The sequence below is a fragment of the Ochotona curzoniae genome, unplaced genomic scaffold (assembly GCF_017591425.1).
Source record: "Ochotona curzoniae isolate NIBS_2020 unplaced genomic scaffold, NIBS_Ocur_1.0 scaffold_3835, whole genome shotgun sequence".
NCBI classification, from domain to species: Eukaryota; Metazoa; Chordata; class Mammalia; order Lagomorpha; family Ochotonidae; genus Ochotona; species Ochotona curzoniae.
Genome location: NW_024467114.1, coordinates 5,698,630 through 5,716,913, shown reverse-complemented (window position 1 = coordinate 5,716,913; position 18,284 = coordinate 5,698,630). Strand labels below are relative to the sequence as shown.

General features: G+C 43.1%; 1 protein-coding gene across 2 annotated transcripts in view; it reads right to left on the bottom strand.

Moving 5' to 3' along the window:
- Positions 1-1,211: 1,211 nt before the first annotated feature.
- GRM3 (glutamate metabotropic receptor 3) overlaps positions 1,212-18,284 on the bottom strand; it is a 168,162-nt gene continuing 151,089 nt past the window's right edge. For both annotated transcript variants that reach the window (XM_040964732.1, XM_040964733.1), the window contains 2 exons: positions 13,591-13,765; positions 1,212-1,580 (listed from right to left, as the gene is read on the bottom strand). In XM_040964732.1, coding sequence (XP_040820666.1) covers positions 1,507-1,580; positions 13,591-13,765 — 249 coding nt within the window. In that variant the 3' untranslated portion in view covers positions 1,212-1,506. The remainder of the gene's footprint in view (positions 1,581-13,590; positions 13,766-18,284) is intronic.

The following is an 18,284-nucleotide window of genomic DNA, read 5'->3' as shown; positions in this document are numbered from 1 at the left end:
CTCCCATCAGTGGCTCTCTCCTTGGTACCTGAGGCAGGATTTGGCAGGTAGCTTAACTTTTCCTTATTCAATAATAGATGATTTATAACTAGAAACTTGACAGAAGTAGGACAGCACTTGGTAAGGATAAGCCAGTTTTAGCTTCTCCATGCTTCCCTTGCTCACTGCCTTTATTCAGATTAGTGAAATATTCAAGTTTAGGAGAAGCCTGTGTTGAATATTGCTGCCGGGACTTCAGAACAGCATTGGGAAGGAAGCGACCTGTGTGTGTATTCAATGGTGAACGGACAGAGTGACTTTCTAATGTAGAGAAAAGGAATCTTTGTGGTCTCTTTCCTAGTGACTAAGATGTGTTTTGGAAATGAGAACATTAGCCCTTCTATGGCAAGTTGCAGTCCCTAGATTCAGAAGAACCTTACTGGAGGCAATTCTGATCTGTTAGAAGGATGTGGCTTTAAAACCAGCCCACGTGTACATAGAGATAAAGCATGTTTATGATATTGCTGGCAGTCAACTTCTGGTTGCTGGGACATGTACAGAAGTCTAGATCCATTCACAACTCCCCAGAACTGTAACAAGTTGAGTTCAAAGTTCACCTGATGTGAAAAGAAGCATAGTTAGACAACATTTTTCAATTCGGAAAGTAGAAATGGAGATGGCCTGGCAGCTCAGACACAGCTGGAATGCCTGTGTCCTAGAGTAAAGTACCTGAATATGGGTTCTGGCTGCTATTCTGTTTCTAGTATTCAATGAGTGCACCCCCTGGAAGGCAGCTGATGATGGTTCATGTGGTCAACTCCCTGCCATCCTTGGGAAGACCTGGGTGGAGTTTCCTTAATCTTGGTTTTGGTCTGATCTGACCTCAAGTTTTGCAGGCATTCAGAAAGTGAACCAGAGGATAAGAACTTTGCTCTTTCTCAAATCAATCAATAAATAACATTAAAAAGAACACATTATTTGAAGCCCACTTAGAATATGTTGAGTGATCTAAAAAGAACAAGCCATCATCCACCATGCTGGAAAACCTGGAAGGTTTTATTCTCAACATCTTTACATTAATACAGATGCTTTTAATTTTGTGCTGAGAAAAACAATTTGTTACGCAGAATGTAACTGTAATATACAACATAGAAACTCATCCTAAATTAGTTACAACAAGGAACTACAAAAAACTTCATAAGAAAAAAAGTTACCTAATATTGCCACCGTAGTTTTTAGTAGACTGACCCTGTCAGACCCTGTCATCCATGCTCAGCTCTGTAAACAATGGTTATTTCCATTTCCGGGGCGGGGAGGGGTATTGTTAATAATAGGAACACTAGAATCAGCCTAGAAAGTTCTAGCACATCACTATATACTGTACAGTCCTCAAAAATAATTTATTGTACTGTTTCTAAAAAAAAGGTACTAAGGTTGTTCTTTTGCTCTTTTTCCATACTCTGGAGCTGCACTTGAGCACATTTGTCTAACAGTCTAAAAACACGAGAACTGAACGGCAATTTACAATCACAGGGATGAGGTGGTAGAGTCGAGGACTTCCCGTCCATTGCACACTGTTGGCATATATGTGCTTGCAGAGGCTGCAAAACAGAGAGGCGTAGAAATTCAAAGTTAGTCAAGCGGGCCACACATATATTGTCACAGGTAATCTCAGTCAATGTGGTAAAAGTCTATTAAAGACTCATTTTCATTTGTCTTCAGAAGTTGATAAATTATCTAGTGCTATAGAATGTTAACTTTCTAAATACATCTTGCTCAAAATTGATTTCTGATCTGGAACATCCCTTCGCTTATCTCATACCCTTTCAAGAGAAAACTTTATATTGAAAGAAGAAAATTTATTATTAAGTCATTTGTGGGTTAAAAATGAGCTTTTGTCATTTATGAATCAGTTAAGATACGATATACAGCATTGAAAGCTCACAGCAGTTTTCTTGTAGATTGTTGAATGATTCACCACTGTCAGTACCTTAAGTAGTTCTGTTTGATCTGATCAGGAATGACTCTTATGCAAATCATCCGTGATTTCTGCTGCCTTGGAGAATGGTGTACAATATTTTCATTGTTCATAGTTGGAAACCCCAGTGACGATACCAGCAATGCAGGGGTGCAGGGAGTTTTGACACCTAAGAGCTCTCTACATGGTAGCTATTCCAGAGGGACAATGTCATGATTAATGGCAACAGGGACAACAGTGTTATGGTGTATGTGTATAATACAGGTATACACATTCATTTTATGACACCTCATTATCCCAAATACATTTCTTAGCTGTTAACTTGTTGATAAAGTTTTTGTTTTTACGAGAAGTGTGGGCTCGGAGTAATCTCATCAACCCTCCCGCATTCTCCTCAAGAGGAAACTATTTTAGCAAGAACAAGTGAGGAGTACAAGTGAGTGGCCTTACACTGCCTTTAAAGTTTTTCAGCATCCATCTCTGGGCCCGTCTATCTGGATATACTCTGACCAACAAGAGCTGATTTTCTGGGCTACTTAGTACAAATCAGATGGACCAGTCTTCTGCCCTCTTCTTTAAGGACATATTCTTCAGTTTGTAATCACATAAATTGATTTTATAGCAAAATGATCATGCTTGATAATGGATACATTCCTGCCCCATAAATGTTCATAAGAATGTCTGTAAACAGGAAGATGTAGCTGCTGATGGAATTTGAGGGCACGGGTCCTCACCAACAGGTCTATCCAAGGGAAGCTGCAGCCCCCTCGATTTTGAATTGGTGACATGGGTAGTATGTGAGGACATCTGTGTGGTCAGATCAGTGACTTCCTGATGTCACTTTGGAGTCGGGTGACAGGCTAATAAATCTTTTGGAGATTTTTTTTCCCCATCTCATTCCCGTAAGGACCAGGTTTGGTTTTGTTTACATCGTGGGCTCCCTCAAAGCTATACTGTGTTTGAGATCAAGTGTGACATAATCTATGCGTTGTGCAACCACTACAGTGAAGAAATGTTTAACACAGTGTGTGCTAGATAAATACCTGATGGGAAGTAGTCAGGATAAGAATTCCAAATGTGAGGCCTTCACTAGGTTCTTTGCAAAGTGTTTTCATGTACTTTATCTAATTCCAGCTTCATCAAAGCTAGGTGAGGTAAGAGAGAGAATAAGATGAGGTGAAATTCACAATCTCGGAGGCCACTTGAAACGCAGGCAAGCACTGTAGGTGCCCCAGCACGTGCTCTTCCTGCAGCCCCCTTGTCTCCCATTACCTCCATGTTGAACACACATTCTAAAATTGGTGGCCAAGCAGAGACCTTGATTCCCTAGCATGTACCTGCATTCCATTCATTTCCTCAGGAAATAGTCTCACCATCTGGCCAGTTACCCAAACCAAAAGTCGAAAATGTCTGCTTCACCCTTTTTTTCTTTTTCATCCCTTTACCCATTCAAACCTGTAACCGGGTCTAGTTAATTATTTTTCCACATCTTAAGCACTTTGATCTCAGCATCCATCTGCCTCGTGTCCATTATCATCATCTTTGTCTTACACATTGCCCCAGCTATGTTATTGCAATGCTGACATGGCTGTTCTCACCCCTATCTCCTTGAAGGATACTTTGTGCACAGGAGTGGAAGTACATTTCAATAAAAGTTGCCAGTCTACACACTGTCAGTTGCTGTGTGTGTGTGTGTGTGTGTGTGTGTGTGTGTGTGTGTGTGTTTCTGTACCTTACCCTGGCTTATAAATCCCAAGGGGATTTGTCTGTGTGCTGATGTTTCTCTCTCTCCATGTTCTTTTCTTCCTTTTTTGCTTTTGTCCTCTAAAGTTTGTGTCTCAACTTTCCAGCTTTGCAGTGGCTTCTGCCAGGCAGGACTTTCCCTGTCATCTTCTCATGCTTAGCCCCCTCTTGTCATACACACCTGAAAAGCCACTTCCTCAGAAAGGCTGTCACCAGGTCACCCAAACTCAAGTAGCCAGCCAGCTGCTCTGTGTCGTGTTGCTCTCCTTTAAACCTCAGCCTAGCCCAGTTGTTGCTGCTTCATTGTTTTCCATCCTACAGTCTCAACTTGAAAACATACAGGAGCTTTGCCTGTTTCATTGTTTTATCCTTCAAGGGTATTCATGGAAGAGACCCTCTGTAAAATATGTCCTGAGAGATCTTGTGAATATTTGCATGTCAAAGAATGAGGAAACCAATGGAAGTTTCCAGAAAGGAAGAGTTTCTTAACCTGAGGAAATGTCTAACAAATGTCAGGCTGTAGGCAGCCATTTCTGTGGACAAGCCACACTGGGACAATGACAGGCAGATATCTCAGCACAGAGGTTGGCTTAGCCTGAGCTAGCCAGGTATGCTGCCTTTGGCATTCTGTCCAATCCCTTTATCTGTCCCAAGATCAGATTTTATTATTTTGGTGAAGGCTTTCCATTTTCAGAGCTTGAGGAAGAGGCATGATGGGTCACAGGGCTAAGTCTAGGAGCACTGAAGACTCAGATTCAAATTCCCCTCTCTGTGGATCCCAGTCTGATCAAACACCCTTACTAGCTGCATTTCTCAAGGTTATTTTAGAAACGCACTCTGATGTTCCCATTTCCATTATGGAATCTGAGGTAGTTCTGTTCTTTGAGGTTTGCTTTCGCAGTCTGCTGGCTCATTACGTTCTAAGTTCTTCAAGCTTCAGTGTGTTCTGGCTGGTGTGATAAAGAAATGTGGGGGTTGCAAAATCTAGCTGTATGGATAATCCTCAGGTCTTAGCTTAAAACAGGATTCTGTCATCCACCCTGTGGACATCATTATGGAAGTTTTTGGAATAATTTTGAATCATCCACTTGCTCCACAGGGACAGGAAACGGAAAGCCCTGTGTCAGAACCAGAACGCCCAAGCTCTTTGAGAGGAAGATAAAACAAATTCAAGATTATCTTACAAGAAACAACAGCAGCAAAAGCACCCATGGGACTCTGCAGCTCTTTTTTCCCCAGAACCTTCTGATGTGGTGAAGGGAACTCTAACTTCTGTTTTTGCCTTCCTTTTATTATTTCATCTGTATCTTTTGCCAATGTATTTTATTTTTTTCACATAAAAACATTTTCATTTTGCACATGCTCTGAATATGGTAGAGAGAATTATTTTATGAGTTTACTGACTCAAATACTGTGCATTAGATAAATATTTTACATATGCCTTTATATTAGTCCATCTGTTATTCTTCAAGGTAGTAAAATAATATGGAAGAATAAAATGCTAATGTGTGTGTGAGATGAACTTTTGCTAATTTTTTTCCTGATGAAATTCTCACTAGATTTTTTTTTTAAACTGGTAGAAGCTTAGCCCACCTTCTTAAGTACACTTAAGTAGATTTCTGTAATCATGGTGACTTCCAGAGTGACAGCCATAAGCTTAGCCTTGGGTTTCCTAGGAACAGGGTGAGTAGGGGCTGTTAGTTACTTTACCTAAAGTGACTATGACATTCAAAATAAACACTGAAGGCCTCTTCACTTCCACTATTGATCAGACAAGGTCAGTTCACACCAATCAACAGGCCAGTTTTGCTTGGTGAGCTGGGAAAAGCACAGGAGATGTGTGCAGCCAAGTGGCCCCTTTGTCTCACTGTGAAAATCACTTGTCTTCCAGCAGCAGCACACACACTGGCCAGGCTTTGCAGAAAACTACTTTTTTTTTTTCAGCTAACTTGGTACTCGGCCAAAGCTAAACATACTTATTTAATATATGTTTTATGGATGCCAGGTTTGCTAGTTCGGCAGCTGAGACAGGTCCCTGAGAATGAGTGTGTTACTCTATAAAGCATCATACTTAGCAAGCAAAACACACACACACAAAACAAACAAAAAAGCATTTCAACACAACAGATATCCCAGTTTGCCCCCAACTGTTCCATTTCCTTGCTCTTGGTGACCCCAAATAATTTTTCCCAGGATATCTGTGTATTTAGATAGTTGTATGCTACGGTCATGGAATTCAGTTTCCGCCAGCTGTTTGTTGCCTTTCCCTTTTGTCATGGGATCTTTTTTTTTTTTTTTTCCAGTCATTTGCTCCATTTTACTTGTGCTAAGCTGCATCAGTCCCCTTCCAGGAGATGTTTATTTGTTCGTTAATATATGTTGCTGGAAAATGGCCACTGGTTCAGTAGCCCTGCTACTTAGGGACTTGAGAGTGGAGAACAATGAATTCAGTATGAGAAACACAGGCTGGATCATCGGAAGCACTTCTTTCTGACTCAGTGAGTAATCTGAAGTTATAAGCAGTGGCTTTCAGAGGACACTGCGTTCAGCTCTGCTGTGGGACAGAAAGCTGCAAATCCAAGATTCCAAATGTGGAGGGAAAACCATGAGGAAGCACTGACTTTATATTCTGTGATTCCCTTCTTGTAACACAAGATTCTTGAAAGGAGAAGATAAGCCAGGAGCCAATTTTATGACCTGTGACACAAGTTGATTACCTTGTGTCAGTGGAAATTTCACATTACTGGTTATTACCACAACTTGGTATTTTATATAGTCTTGTTTTTTTTAATCTTCCCTCCCTCCCTCGAGAAGTACAAAAATGGATTTCCAGTAAATAATTAACGAATGGAAGGTATTAATAATTTCTATCTTGTTCTACCAAATCCACACCTTTTCTCCACCATTTGGCTACCCAACATCTCTGATTTCCCCTCCTTTTTATCCAGAGTGATTTTAGAAAGGATCTGGCACTTACTCACTCTAAGACTCAGCTGCTTTGAGTTGCATGTACTGTTACTGCCCAGGGACCAAGGGCTAAAGCCCAAAGTGTCAAACTGATAAAACGAGGCACACACACTAGTCCTCCTTTAGTGGATCTAATCTTGTGAACTGCAATTTCAGATTAAATGTAGTGTCTGCACATTGGATTAGCTTGTGCTGCCTTCGGCTGGGTCTAAGCCATCAACAGCTGGGCCACGCAGTCGCTTCCTAAGTGATGTGCTGCCTGTCCACAGGTCCTCAGTGGGCAGTGATGCTTTGGCGGTCAGGACATACCACACTGCTGTTGAACTCTGCTGGTGCTTTCTGTACTTGATGTTAAGCAAAAGGCCGAGAAGCGATTGCTGGTACTTTCTCATGTCTCTCAATAGGAAAGTCAAACTCCTCACTGCAGGATCTGCTCCCTCTCCATCCTCATCTCACACTCTTGCTTTTCCGTCAGCCACATCAGCCTCTTTGATGTTCTCCTAACACTGAATCTTTATCTTCTCTCCCCTCTACCTGGGATGTCTTTCCTTCAAATTTCATCTGAGCTCACTTTCTTTCCTTTGTATCTCTGCTCAGATGTCATTTTTGTCAGAGAAGCTTTCCCTAGGTACTTGTTGAAAAATGGTAATTCCTAGCTAGTGTGCTGTTCTTGTCCATTCCCGCTACGTAATTTATTCCACTGGGTACATTACCTGGGATTGCTTTGTTTGTAACCTTCTCTGACCCAGTTAGAATGATGCACCATTAGTGTAGAATTCGTCTCTTCTGTTCTGCTCCACAACTCCAGTGCTTGGAGCTGAGCCTGAGCCCTCTTACCCCAGTGAATGAGTGAACTGAAGATGGCTAACATCACATTGGCCACACTCACGTGGTAATGTGGTGTTCTCTTAAACCGCCTAAATTTACAGCAGGTAGGGGGCCCATCCACAACCCTCCACTGTTTTATAATATGGCTAGAAAATGTCATGTTTTACATGCACACAGATCTCTCCTCTTAGGAATGTTCTCCACAGAGTTTCACTGAAAGTGAAAAAAGTGGGAGAAGAAAAGCAAAAATGGTATTAGACTCATTGTTTGCTTTGCTTTGAGGTAGCTCTTCAAGGGGAAAATGCATCTGAAGTGGAAGTATCTTCTGTCTGGACACACAAGAATACCAGAGATGGTGTCTGCATCATCCAGTGAAGATCTTAGCTGCACTGTGTTCTTATGCACATGACGAGGAAGACAGCTGATGCAGTCTGGGATGCAGAATAACTTGCTGAGTTTCCCTGGCCAGGCCAGCGTGTGGTGTAATTGTGGCATTCACTGAACTCACTGTGCCGGCATACCATGCTGGTTCTTAAGAGCTGTGTTGTAGGAAAGAAACTTGGATATTATGTGGAGTCTTTTGTAATGTCACATCCAGACTTCAGCAGTGGCTTGCCCCTGCTAACTAGGGCGGTCACCGAGGCTTGGCCACTGGTGAGCACTGTCTGGCCCTCTGGCGCTTACCTTCTGTTGAAAATTAGGCTGCACCTCTAGGAGACAATTCACCTGATGTTTTAATATTACTGCATGATTTTTATCATGTATAAGCGCTATATAACAAAGAATAATTCTGTGGATTGAGCAATTCACACATTACCACTTAGATGAGTGACTTTCTAAATAAGGTTTTGCAGAGGAAATCAATCTCCATATGCCTGTAGCTCCTCAGGGACCCACGTCCTGGCACCACTAGTTAGCAGAAGCCTCTTGACTGAGCTTAATGAAAATGACATGCATCCATCTGGATGATCACCACAAGCAGGAGAAACACGCGACCCTGTAGCTCCCAGCACAGGTACATGACAACCGTGAAGACGATGAGTGCACCCAGCTTCTCACCTCTCTCCCCACAGAACTGCATTGTGCCAATGTTGTGAGCCCTGTGACTCCGAGGAGGTTTACACTGCAAACCTCATGTGTATTCCTAGCTTTGCTCCTTCCGTTGAGTGCTAAACCATTTGTATTGCTGGTACAAAGTCTTGATTGCCTCTCCTTGTGCTCCTAAAGCACAGTGGAATAAAGAATAACATCTTCATTTGCATGTATTACAAAGGATGCTCGTTCATGTGTGTGCACGTGAGAGCTGCATGACAGATGGCACGAGTTTAGGATTGCAGGTTCTCTGCGTTATACTGCTGAGGAAAGGAGTTGCTTTCCAAGTGGCTGGCTGACTCTGCGCGGAGTGCCTTTCCTTGGAGTGTTCCAGAGACAGAACTTAGAAAGATCTTGAAGGAGTGGAACTAGAAGGTAATGTTGATTTTCCTTAAATTCTTGGAATCCTCTTAATGACGGCGGGGAGTTGTGGCCACTGGCATCATGAGACAAAGCCTGGGCATTCAGGGTTATCACTCCCTTTCTGAACCCAGTGCCCAGTTTCTCCTGGATGGCCACCAGAGGGGGCCTCTTTGAACTGCACTGATAGCAGCAGATGAAACTCAACAGGATCTTTTGTGCTGAGGTTTTCAAAATACTTCGCTTGGACTGCTTGCACTGACCCAGATGGGGTGTCTGTTACAAACCAGATTTTTGACCTTTGTCCCAGACCATGGGAATCCGAACATTCAGAGAATGTTTCAAAGAGATCTTTTTTTTTTGTACACAAATATTTAGGAAGTGTTTATTTACAGATAACCTTAGTGAAGAATGGTTAATGTTTTATTTATTTTCATTATTCTGACTTCCTCTGTATAGTTAATGAGACACAACTGGTTCTTATCTGCACAAAACAATATGTAAAACATTTCTCAAACAGCGAGCTTTCCAAGATATCATAAGGCATGTTCTTTCTTCTAAGCTTGATTGTGCATTTCCATCCTTTTAGAGTAGCTATTAAGCTCTGAAGGCTCAAAGCCAAGGTCCCCTTTGTAATCAGCCACCTTCGCCACTGCCAAGAGGCTCACTGAGGCTCCAGAGTGATGTGAGATGTCTGTCCTCTTGTCAGAGAACTAACTGGGGATTAGTGGGCTGTACCTTCCACTCTGGGTGACTTCTTGGTGTCAGGTGGGGCTAAGTGTGTGTAGCTTTCAGCCCTGATGAGAATGCAGAACTGGATAAATTTAGATTTGGGGAACATAGGTGTAATAAAAATAGATGCAAGTTCTTCCTGAGTTTGAGATGTATCCCTGCCCTTCAGTCTGGGCAGGCTCTGTCAAAGCTTTGATGAGCAAATGTACTAGTTAGGCGTGCATGCCAGTGACTTGGCCAGACCCGTGCCTACTTTCTCTTTTATGGAACGTGTCCTCTGTGAAGTATATGGGGAAACTTCTTATCAATGTGCCAGAATAATAGTGAAACCATCCTGCAGGTGCCAGTTCAGCTTCATCTCAGCTGAACTGAAAACCACAGAAGCATCTAGTCAAGGCCTCCTCCTGGGGCACATGAGCAGCCCAGCCAAGCCCTGCCTGAATCCCTGTCTCCCCAAACCACGAGAGATGACAGAAGAGTTGTCGTAAGCCTCTAGTTTAAAGGGAAGCTTGTTATGATTGAGTAGATAAGTAAGTGTGGAGGTGAGAGAGGTCTTGCTGTTGCTCTTCTAGCTTCCCCTCATCTACACACGTGGTGGTTGTTACTCGAATTCTGGAGGCTAAGTCTGAAAGGCAGCAGCAGCACTGGTTATAGAAGTCTCTGTGTTCCCTGCTGGGGTTTTAGCTTTGTGCTGGAGCAGATCCTGAATGGCAGCAGTGATAGGTCAAGTAATAGGATCCCTGTCGTTCATTTGAGAAAGAAATCCAGATTCCATCCCTGGTTCCTGGCTTTGGTCCCTGCCCTGCTCTGACTATACAAGCAATGGAGAATAAACCAGCGGAGGAGAAGTGGGTCACTGAGTCTAGCTTGCCAGTGACTTACTCTGTAGCATTAAGAACTTCTTGTCCCCCACTGTCATAAAGTGTTAGCATAATATTGGAATAGAATCAATTGTGTACCACAGAAGTGAAATACATTGTTTATCTAATGAACTCAGAGTAGCTTAGGGATTCCCCCCAACCCTGCCCTTGATTTAGAAAACAATGTACTGCCTACTATTTCAGAAACGGGTATAAATTGAGCTGAGCACATAATGGAGGAAACAGACATTGAGATGTTATACAGGTTGCTGAAGTTCCCACCAGTGAGCCAGTAATGAGATTGCATGGACCTGTGCCAAAGGCAACAGATAGCTTTTATGTGGACTTGGTATATACATCCATGTGACTCTTTGTGACTTACCTTCATTTCCTGTAGTTTATGTACTAAGATTTTCTATTTAATTTGCTTTTGTTTTAAAACACTGATAAACCAGAGTAAATCCATGACTTATTAGTGTGTTACCTTTGTAGGGGCAGGGAATCCCTAGTCCTGGGGCTACCTATGGCCTGTGAAATCGATTGGTCTTACCCTGCTAAGGCAATTACAGATGGGACCAGAAATTCAACAAAACTATGGCAGGCTCATTTTTTATTTGATTTTTGTATGGTCTGTAAGTGATGTTATAAATATCCAAATGGCGAATGGCAGGAAAACAGTCCCTTCCCCCTTGTATCCATGTAAAACACTGCCCTAGACATAAAGCTTCATGGAGCTAAGGACTCTGTCCTGTGCATTCCTGAGGGCACGGTGCTCAGAAGTTTCTGGTATAAATATTCAAAGATGGAATGAATGAATGAATTTAATGACAGTAGTTCTGATTTATTAAGATGGAAGGGATTTGATGGAAAGGCAATCCAGGGTCAAAAGTCAACTCTTGCATTGTTTTATATTTCTGAGAAGTAATTTTCTCACCTTCAAAAATAGAACTTGTGATGCCTCATATTCAGGAAGATAAACTGAGTCTACAAAGCTATGTTGAAGAAAATGGAATTATAAATAACAGGTGAACGCATTTGTTACACATTTTGAAAAGTCTAAAGATATCATTCTCTATTTGGCTGAAGATACACAATCTTGGTCCATGTCTAATTTAATTAGGGGAATATTACTGAAACAATGGGGGTCTTCATTTAGACTTTTTAAGTCAAAGGCAATTTATTTTAAATTTCACTGAGTAGCAAAATATCCCAAAAGTGTTGGGTTCGCTTGGCCTCTTGAAACACTGAGTTACTGTCAGAATGACAGACTGCATGGTGGCTTAGGCAGTCACAGGCCACTGACTTTGTTTAGTGGCTATTTCTGCAGAAACTTGATTGCATAAAATGATCTGGCTATCATCTCAGGCATTTTTAAAAACTCAGTGTATGTGATAGAAAATGATGCCATTTAGAAATTACTCAGGCCTGTATGTGTGTGATTTTGAACACCTGTTGGAGATTGATGGGTTCTGTGAAACGGTTCCAGCAACAGCTTGCGATGGCATCCTGCCAGCTACCAACAGAAGACTTTTTGTCCAGGGCTAACTATTTTCCATACATACATGAGTGGTGTGACTTTCTCTTGTAAAGTCTACTGAGTGCCTGAGACCAGGTGAACCTTTGCAGTTTGCTTCCTGCAAGCAGCCTGCTACTATAGGATCAGGAACACAGGCCTGGAAATCAGAGGCAGTGACTGAATTGAGATTCTTCCACTCAGAGATTCTGCAGTTCACAGGGTTGTGAACGTTGCAGGATACAGTGTGCACACACAAGCACACACATATGGATGTATAGAGGACTTGGTGCAACATCCAACATATAGAAATGTCTCAGTAGATGATGCTCCCATTAGCTGTTATTGTTACTGCTTTCATGACTTCCTGCCAGTCCTGCCTTACTTAGATTAGCTAGCTGTCATGATTGAACTGCTAAAGAAAGCTCCGTTAGCTTTGGAGATGAGCTCTAAGAGCCAAGGAAAGCTTCTTGCAGGTCTTAACCATACCCTGGGGATGACCCCACCCCGGCAGCAGCTGACAACCAGGGGTGGTGTGTGTCACATGTCACTGAACCCACACTCTCAACCTGCCAGTCTTCCCTCTGTGCTGGGCAACGAGTTCCTCTGGCAAATCTGTACTCTGTAGGAGGAATTGGGGCACTAATGGGATTGCTTACTCTGGGATGAAGAGCTATTTTGAAGTATCTTTCTGATTGACTTGAGGCAAAATTGTGAAGCAGTCATTTGTCTCTGTCACTTTGAGTCCTGCCCGCTACCCAGTGGCTCCACCCGCTGCTGCCCCCTCCATCTCTGTCAGCAAATTTCTCTTGCTGTCTACTACAGATTAGCTGGAAGTGGCTGAAAAGGTTGTCCCCTTTAGGTACATCTGTGCCTAGAGAATTCTAAGGCATTAAATCAGTGATGCTCTTAGGATAGTGTTTCAATAGTGTTTCAGACGTTCGTAGCCAGCAACAGGGAGAAATTTCGGGCTGGGGACATACCCTGTCAGCACGCAAGGGGACATTCAGGATGCAGTGTTTTTCCATCTTACTTGATAACCTTCCCCCTTTAACCTTTTATGAAGCACCTTCAGCGTTTGTGTGGCACAAAACCTACTGTATTCAAGGAAACTTCAATAATTCATGGAAAATGGAATTTAAAGGTGTCTAGTATGATGTAAAAATGTTTGAAATTCATAATATGCATTTCTCATACTTTTTAAATATTGCCTCTAAATTGCCAGTATCATGTAAACCTCTCATCCAGTGAATAAACTGGGTTAGGGAGACGTAGTTACTTGCTCATGATTACTTGTTGAACTGATTGCTGAACTAGAGTCGAAAAGCACAGCATGGTTGAAAAGCCTAGTTGTAGCCAAGGAACTAAAGTAGACTGCTCAAACAGAAACGGGTGTCCACTGTGTCCCCAGCCCCTAGGACCTGATACACAGGGCTTGAGATTCTTCCTGGGGACAGATGCACCCCTGGCCTGCTCCTGCCACCCTGGTCCCTGGTGACAAACCTTTGTGAGGAATCAGAGCTGCATTCCATACTTACACTGAGAATAGGTGGTCCCAGTCCCACTGACACTGAACCTGTTGAGATGCAGCCTGTGTGTGACCACATTCTTCTGGGGCTGAAACAGGATGATGTGCACCTTGGGTGCAAACAAACAGCCCAAGACCACAAAGCCACTCAGGCTGACGGAGATGCACATGGTGGTGGTCTGCACCTGTAAGAAAAGGTTACTTGGTGAGTGCTGGGCTGTCAATCAGGCAGCCAGCTAAAGAGAGCCCTAGAACAAGCTGGAGGTGAATAACCCAGCATTACTCATTGTCCCCCTCTTACTTTAGCCTGATCAATACAGTCAGTATTTGGGATCTTCTGTGTTTTGGGTGTTCATGGAAACACTGCTTGGGATTTGCAAGCAAACACCATTTGTGTGGGGATGCTCCTGGATGTTTGCCAAGACTCTGCATGGATTTTCTTGTTTTGCTCGCTGTCTTTTTACTTGTACCAAGATATTTGTGCAGAACCACTGAGGTTGGAATCTGGAGCAGTAGAACAGAAATGTTCAGTGATGGGGTGGCCAGACTGCTGATGGTTCCAGTAAATGGACTTGGCTGCTTTGAGGTTAACTATATAATGAATGATTCTGGGCCTTTTCCAGGTGTCCATAGCCCTGGCCTGCTCAGAGTACTGCCAGTCAAGCACTGGTTTCCCTACTCAACATGGAGGACACTGTGGATTTTCTTCTTTGGCCCTTTCTCTTTTACTTTATGTGTCTCCATTCCTTTGGAGTCTTGATGTGCTTTGTTCCCACTGTTTAATTCTTGTGTTTCCTGGGCTTCTTCATACCAGTCTTGGCAAGAAAGTTCCACTCTGTCCCTCTTTCCTTCCCCAGAAAGCATAATCTGTAACTAAAGTTTGTCATCTCTCTCATTATTCTCTTTGCTCTCCTTCTCCTTCTCTAGTTTCATCACTTGTCCTGGCTTCCGATCCATTGACTTTCTGGAAAATTCCACATGAGGCTACATATATTATCTCTTTCCATATGGAGAGTTGGAAATTAATGACTTCTATCAGTTTTTGGAACATTTGCCATCAACACTCAGAGGCCCCTTGGGGTTCTAAATTTGGAACTTTCCCTTACCCCCTGCCTTTTCCTTCAAGCAAATGAAATCCCTAAAATGATATAATTTCTAATGCCTTTAAGTCTCTGAACTGTTTTCTCATCAAGAAGCTGAAGAGTGGCCAGTAAACTAGAGAAGTTAGGATCAGTTAACATCAGTTTAGGAGACTTCACTCTGATTTTGATTAAATAGTTCAGGCTATACTTGTGGCCTAATTATTCAGACTGTAAATGCTGAGCACATCTTCTATCCTTGTCCCTTTAAACTTACTGCCTTCCTTAACTATTCTAGAATCTTCTGACTTGGAGTCCCCAGTTTTAGGCTCCTGTCCCTTTCCCCAACTTCTCAGGGAAGGGTGCCTTAGCTAATTCTATGACACTGAAGCCTTGCTAAATTGTAACAGGTGTTTCACACATGTTTGTGGTATGATGTTGCATTTGGACTGCTGCTGCCTCATCCGATTTCAACGTGAGGATGAGACAAAGCCAAAGGCACACATTTCAAGGGAGACATTTCCCAAAGCATATTTCTGTAAGCCCTGAAATTTCTTATACACCCTAGGATATTCTAAGAAGAGAGGAGAGGCATTTAAGAAAAAACAAATAAATAAATAAAGTAGATCTGTGCATTCTGCTCCCTGACCGGATGCCCAGTAAGGGGCTTTGAAGTGGGGCTGGTCACATGTTGATGGAGGCTTTGCCCTAGGGGCTTGGGCCTGATTCCCTCCTACCTTAAAAGGTGGCAGAGTTCTAACTGCTTTAGTGATGATGTCCGAAAGGGATAGATAGAGTAGTGCACCACACAAGAGCCACTGGGAGTTGTCTCTGGCCTGTGTGTGGGAGCCTGAGAAGATCAGAGTTGAGAAGGTTGGAGCAACCGGTAGTCTGGGGAGCATGAGCCAGGGGCAGAAGGCAGGCTGTCCCGCAGGCTGTCAGCCTCGGGAGCAAGTGGGATTTCATGTCAAAAGTGGTTTTGATCACGCACAGAACTAGACCTCTCAGAGACAGACTCCAGCTGGAAAGGACTGCAGGGCTGTACATTACCTAAGGGCACATGGCGTAAGGGCCTGCTGAAGTCCCAAGTGCTCCTTTTCATTGCTTTGTCTGCGACACAGGACTGAGGCCTCACAGTCGGTGAGATTTCAGTGCTTGAATGTGTCCCTTAGAACTGTGTCCAGAGCTGGTGGATGGCCACCCTCAAGGAACACTAAAGGGGACTAGGGAGCAGAACTAAAGTGTCATTGTGATCACAGTCCCTCATGCTATTTATTGTACCTATCATCAGTTTGAAACCCGTTGCCTTTTTTTTCTTTCTATTTTTGAAGCCCAAGTGTCAACCTTAGTTTTCAACTGCCCAGTTCTTTTAATGGGTCACACTGTTAAAAATGTGTCTTTATCTACAGTTCTCTGTTCTGACTGTCTGCTGACTGTGGGTGCCTGCTGTACTGTCTTCATGTCTCTATTTACCCAGTTAATCTCGTCCTTCTTTTTGGCTTCCTGGACACAACCTTCCATCCCTGCTTGTGTCTTTTATCAGTTATTTCTTCCACCTGAACTTTAAGTTCTGGAGTGTGCCAGACCTCAGTTCTGGACTCTCTTCATCATCTCAGTGGGTTCTAAAATTACATACCTTCTCTATTGATAATGCCTAAATACTTACTCCTATTTCAGAGATGCAGCTTCTGGACTTCCAGGCTTTTAAATTCTATTTCTACCTTGCCATCCTCTTTTGGTATGCAATACGCATGTTAGAATTCAGATGTAAGTAAACCTTGATCTGTTTTCCCAACCCAGCTGTGTAAGCCAAAACTTGCAGCATCATCCTTGATTGCACTATCACCCTTGTAGTCACACATGGAAACCCAATGGCAAATTTGTCATTTTGTTGGGAGATAGTTCTTATAGAGGAGATGTCTCATGTCTTTACAGAGTTAGTATAGTATAGTAAGCAAACTGCCTTTGCTTTGGGCTTTTGTTTTCAGGGATATTGGTAGAGCAAAGAGTGTAAGAAGATAGAGCTCGTGCCTGCCTATGAAGCAGAAAGTGGTCCCCAGGCCCATCTCCTGTAAGACAGTGCCCTGCTTGGGCAGGGTCACTTGACCTACTTTGTGTTACCCAGTGAGGGATCATCACAAATGCTGACACTCCAGCTACTGGGCTGCTGTGACTCACAAAGTTCTTATTGTCAGCATTGATAAAATCATGCCAAGCTAATGTGTCATCTCATTAATGTGGTAATCTCGGACGCTGCAGAATCTGACAGTTTTGGCAAGAAGGGTGGAACACCAACACAGAAATGGCTTTATCCCAAAGGAAATCTGAGGGCCTCAAAAGCAGATGGACAGATTGTCATGGAATGTTCAACAGTGGAATCCTCAGAAAAGGCAGAGAGCAGGGCGTCCCTTTGAATGTGGCTGGTGGCCCAGAGTCCTAGTGCAGGAAGAGCAGTGACAGTAGGGACCTCTGTGGGCCTCCTGCCCAGACCTGCTCCACCATGCCAGACAATGGACTCAGAGCCTTTTGCACTGGGACCTGGCTCCAAGAATAAGCGCTAATGCTTCTCAGTGAGACTTCCCTGAGACACGTGAACTCTGGAAGAACACAGTGAGGCAGTGCCTACTACGTGGCTTCTTACAGACAGGGTTTACGAATTTTGACAAGTGCTTTTTAAAGCATGAGGAAGTAATGCAAAGAAATCTCTTTGCTATCAGCAGCAGCCCTGGAAAATTCCCCCAGCCCTTGTGTTAAAAACAGGCTAGATCCCAAAGATATTGCCAGGATGAGGTAGATGAGGTAGTAAGTGCCGTGGATCAAGGTGATCTTTAGTAAAAGCTCTGCCGTGTTAATCAAGGTGGATACAGTTGACGTTTCCAAGCCTTGAATCCCAGCCACAAAGCTACATGTTCTTGACTTCTGAGTCATGAATTAGGCTGTCAATGTAGAAATGAAGAGTGGCAGTCATCTAGCTCAGGTATGAGATGACACAAACATTGCACCCTCAGTCAGCGGGGCCACAAGCAGATTCTGAGCGCTTAAAACCAGAAGCAAATGGCTAGCAACTGTCCTATTGGCCCGCACTGCCTGATTCCATCAGACTCTGCTGTGGTTTTCTGCTTTAAGGAAAGTGGGCAAGGTCTCTCCATCCATAAAGGTGCTGGCTAAGACCATAGGTACCAGTCCAAGACCCCTTGGAACTTAGACTGGGGAGAAGCTCAGATGCTATACTCTTCTTACTGGATACAAAAACCAAGTCTCCATTCCCATCTTAGGAATATGCTCTTTAGTCTTGGTGGAATGGGCTACCAAGATACAGGGTAAAATCAGATGTTCTCAAGAGATATTTTTAGAAAAACCATGCTCTGATTTCTTTTTGATGTCCACAGAAAACAGACAATTAGAATTTGTATTGCCAGTCTACGTACAAATGATTCTATGTTAATCTTTAATTCTTTCATGCATGATGCCCTCTGTCCTGAAACTGTGGTGTAAACCTTGTGAAGATGGGGCTAGTGCTTCACATTAATGTGTAATTTACAATAGGTGGCAAATGTGCCAAGTCTCAAAACTTACGGCAACTACTCTTAAATTGCTAGGTATTTTTTTCTAATGCTACAGACAC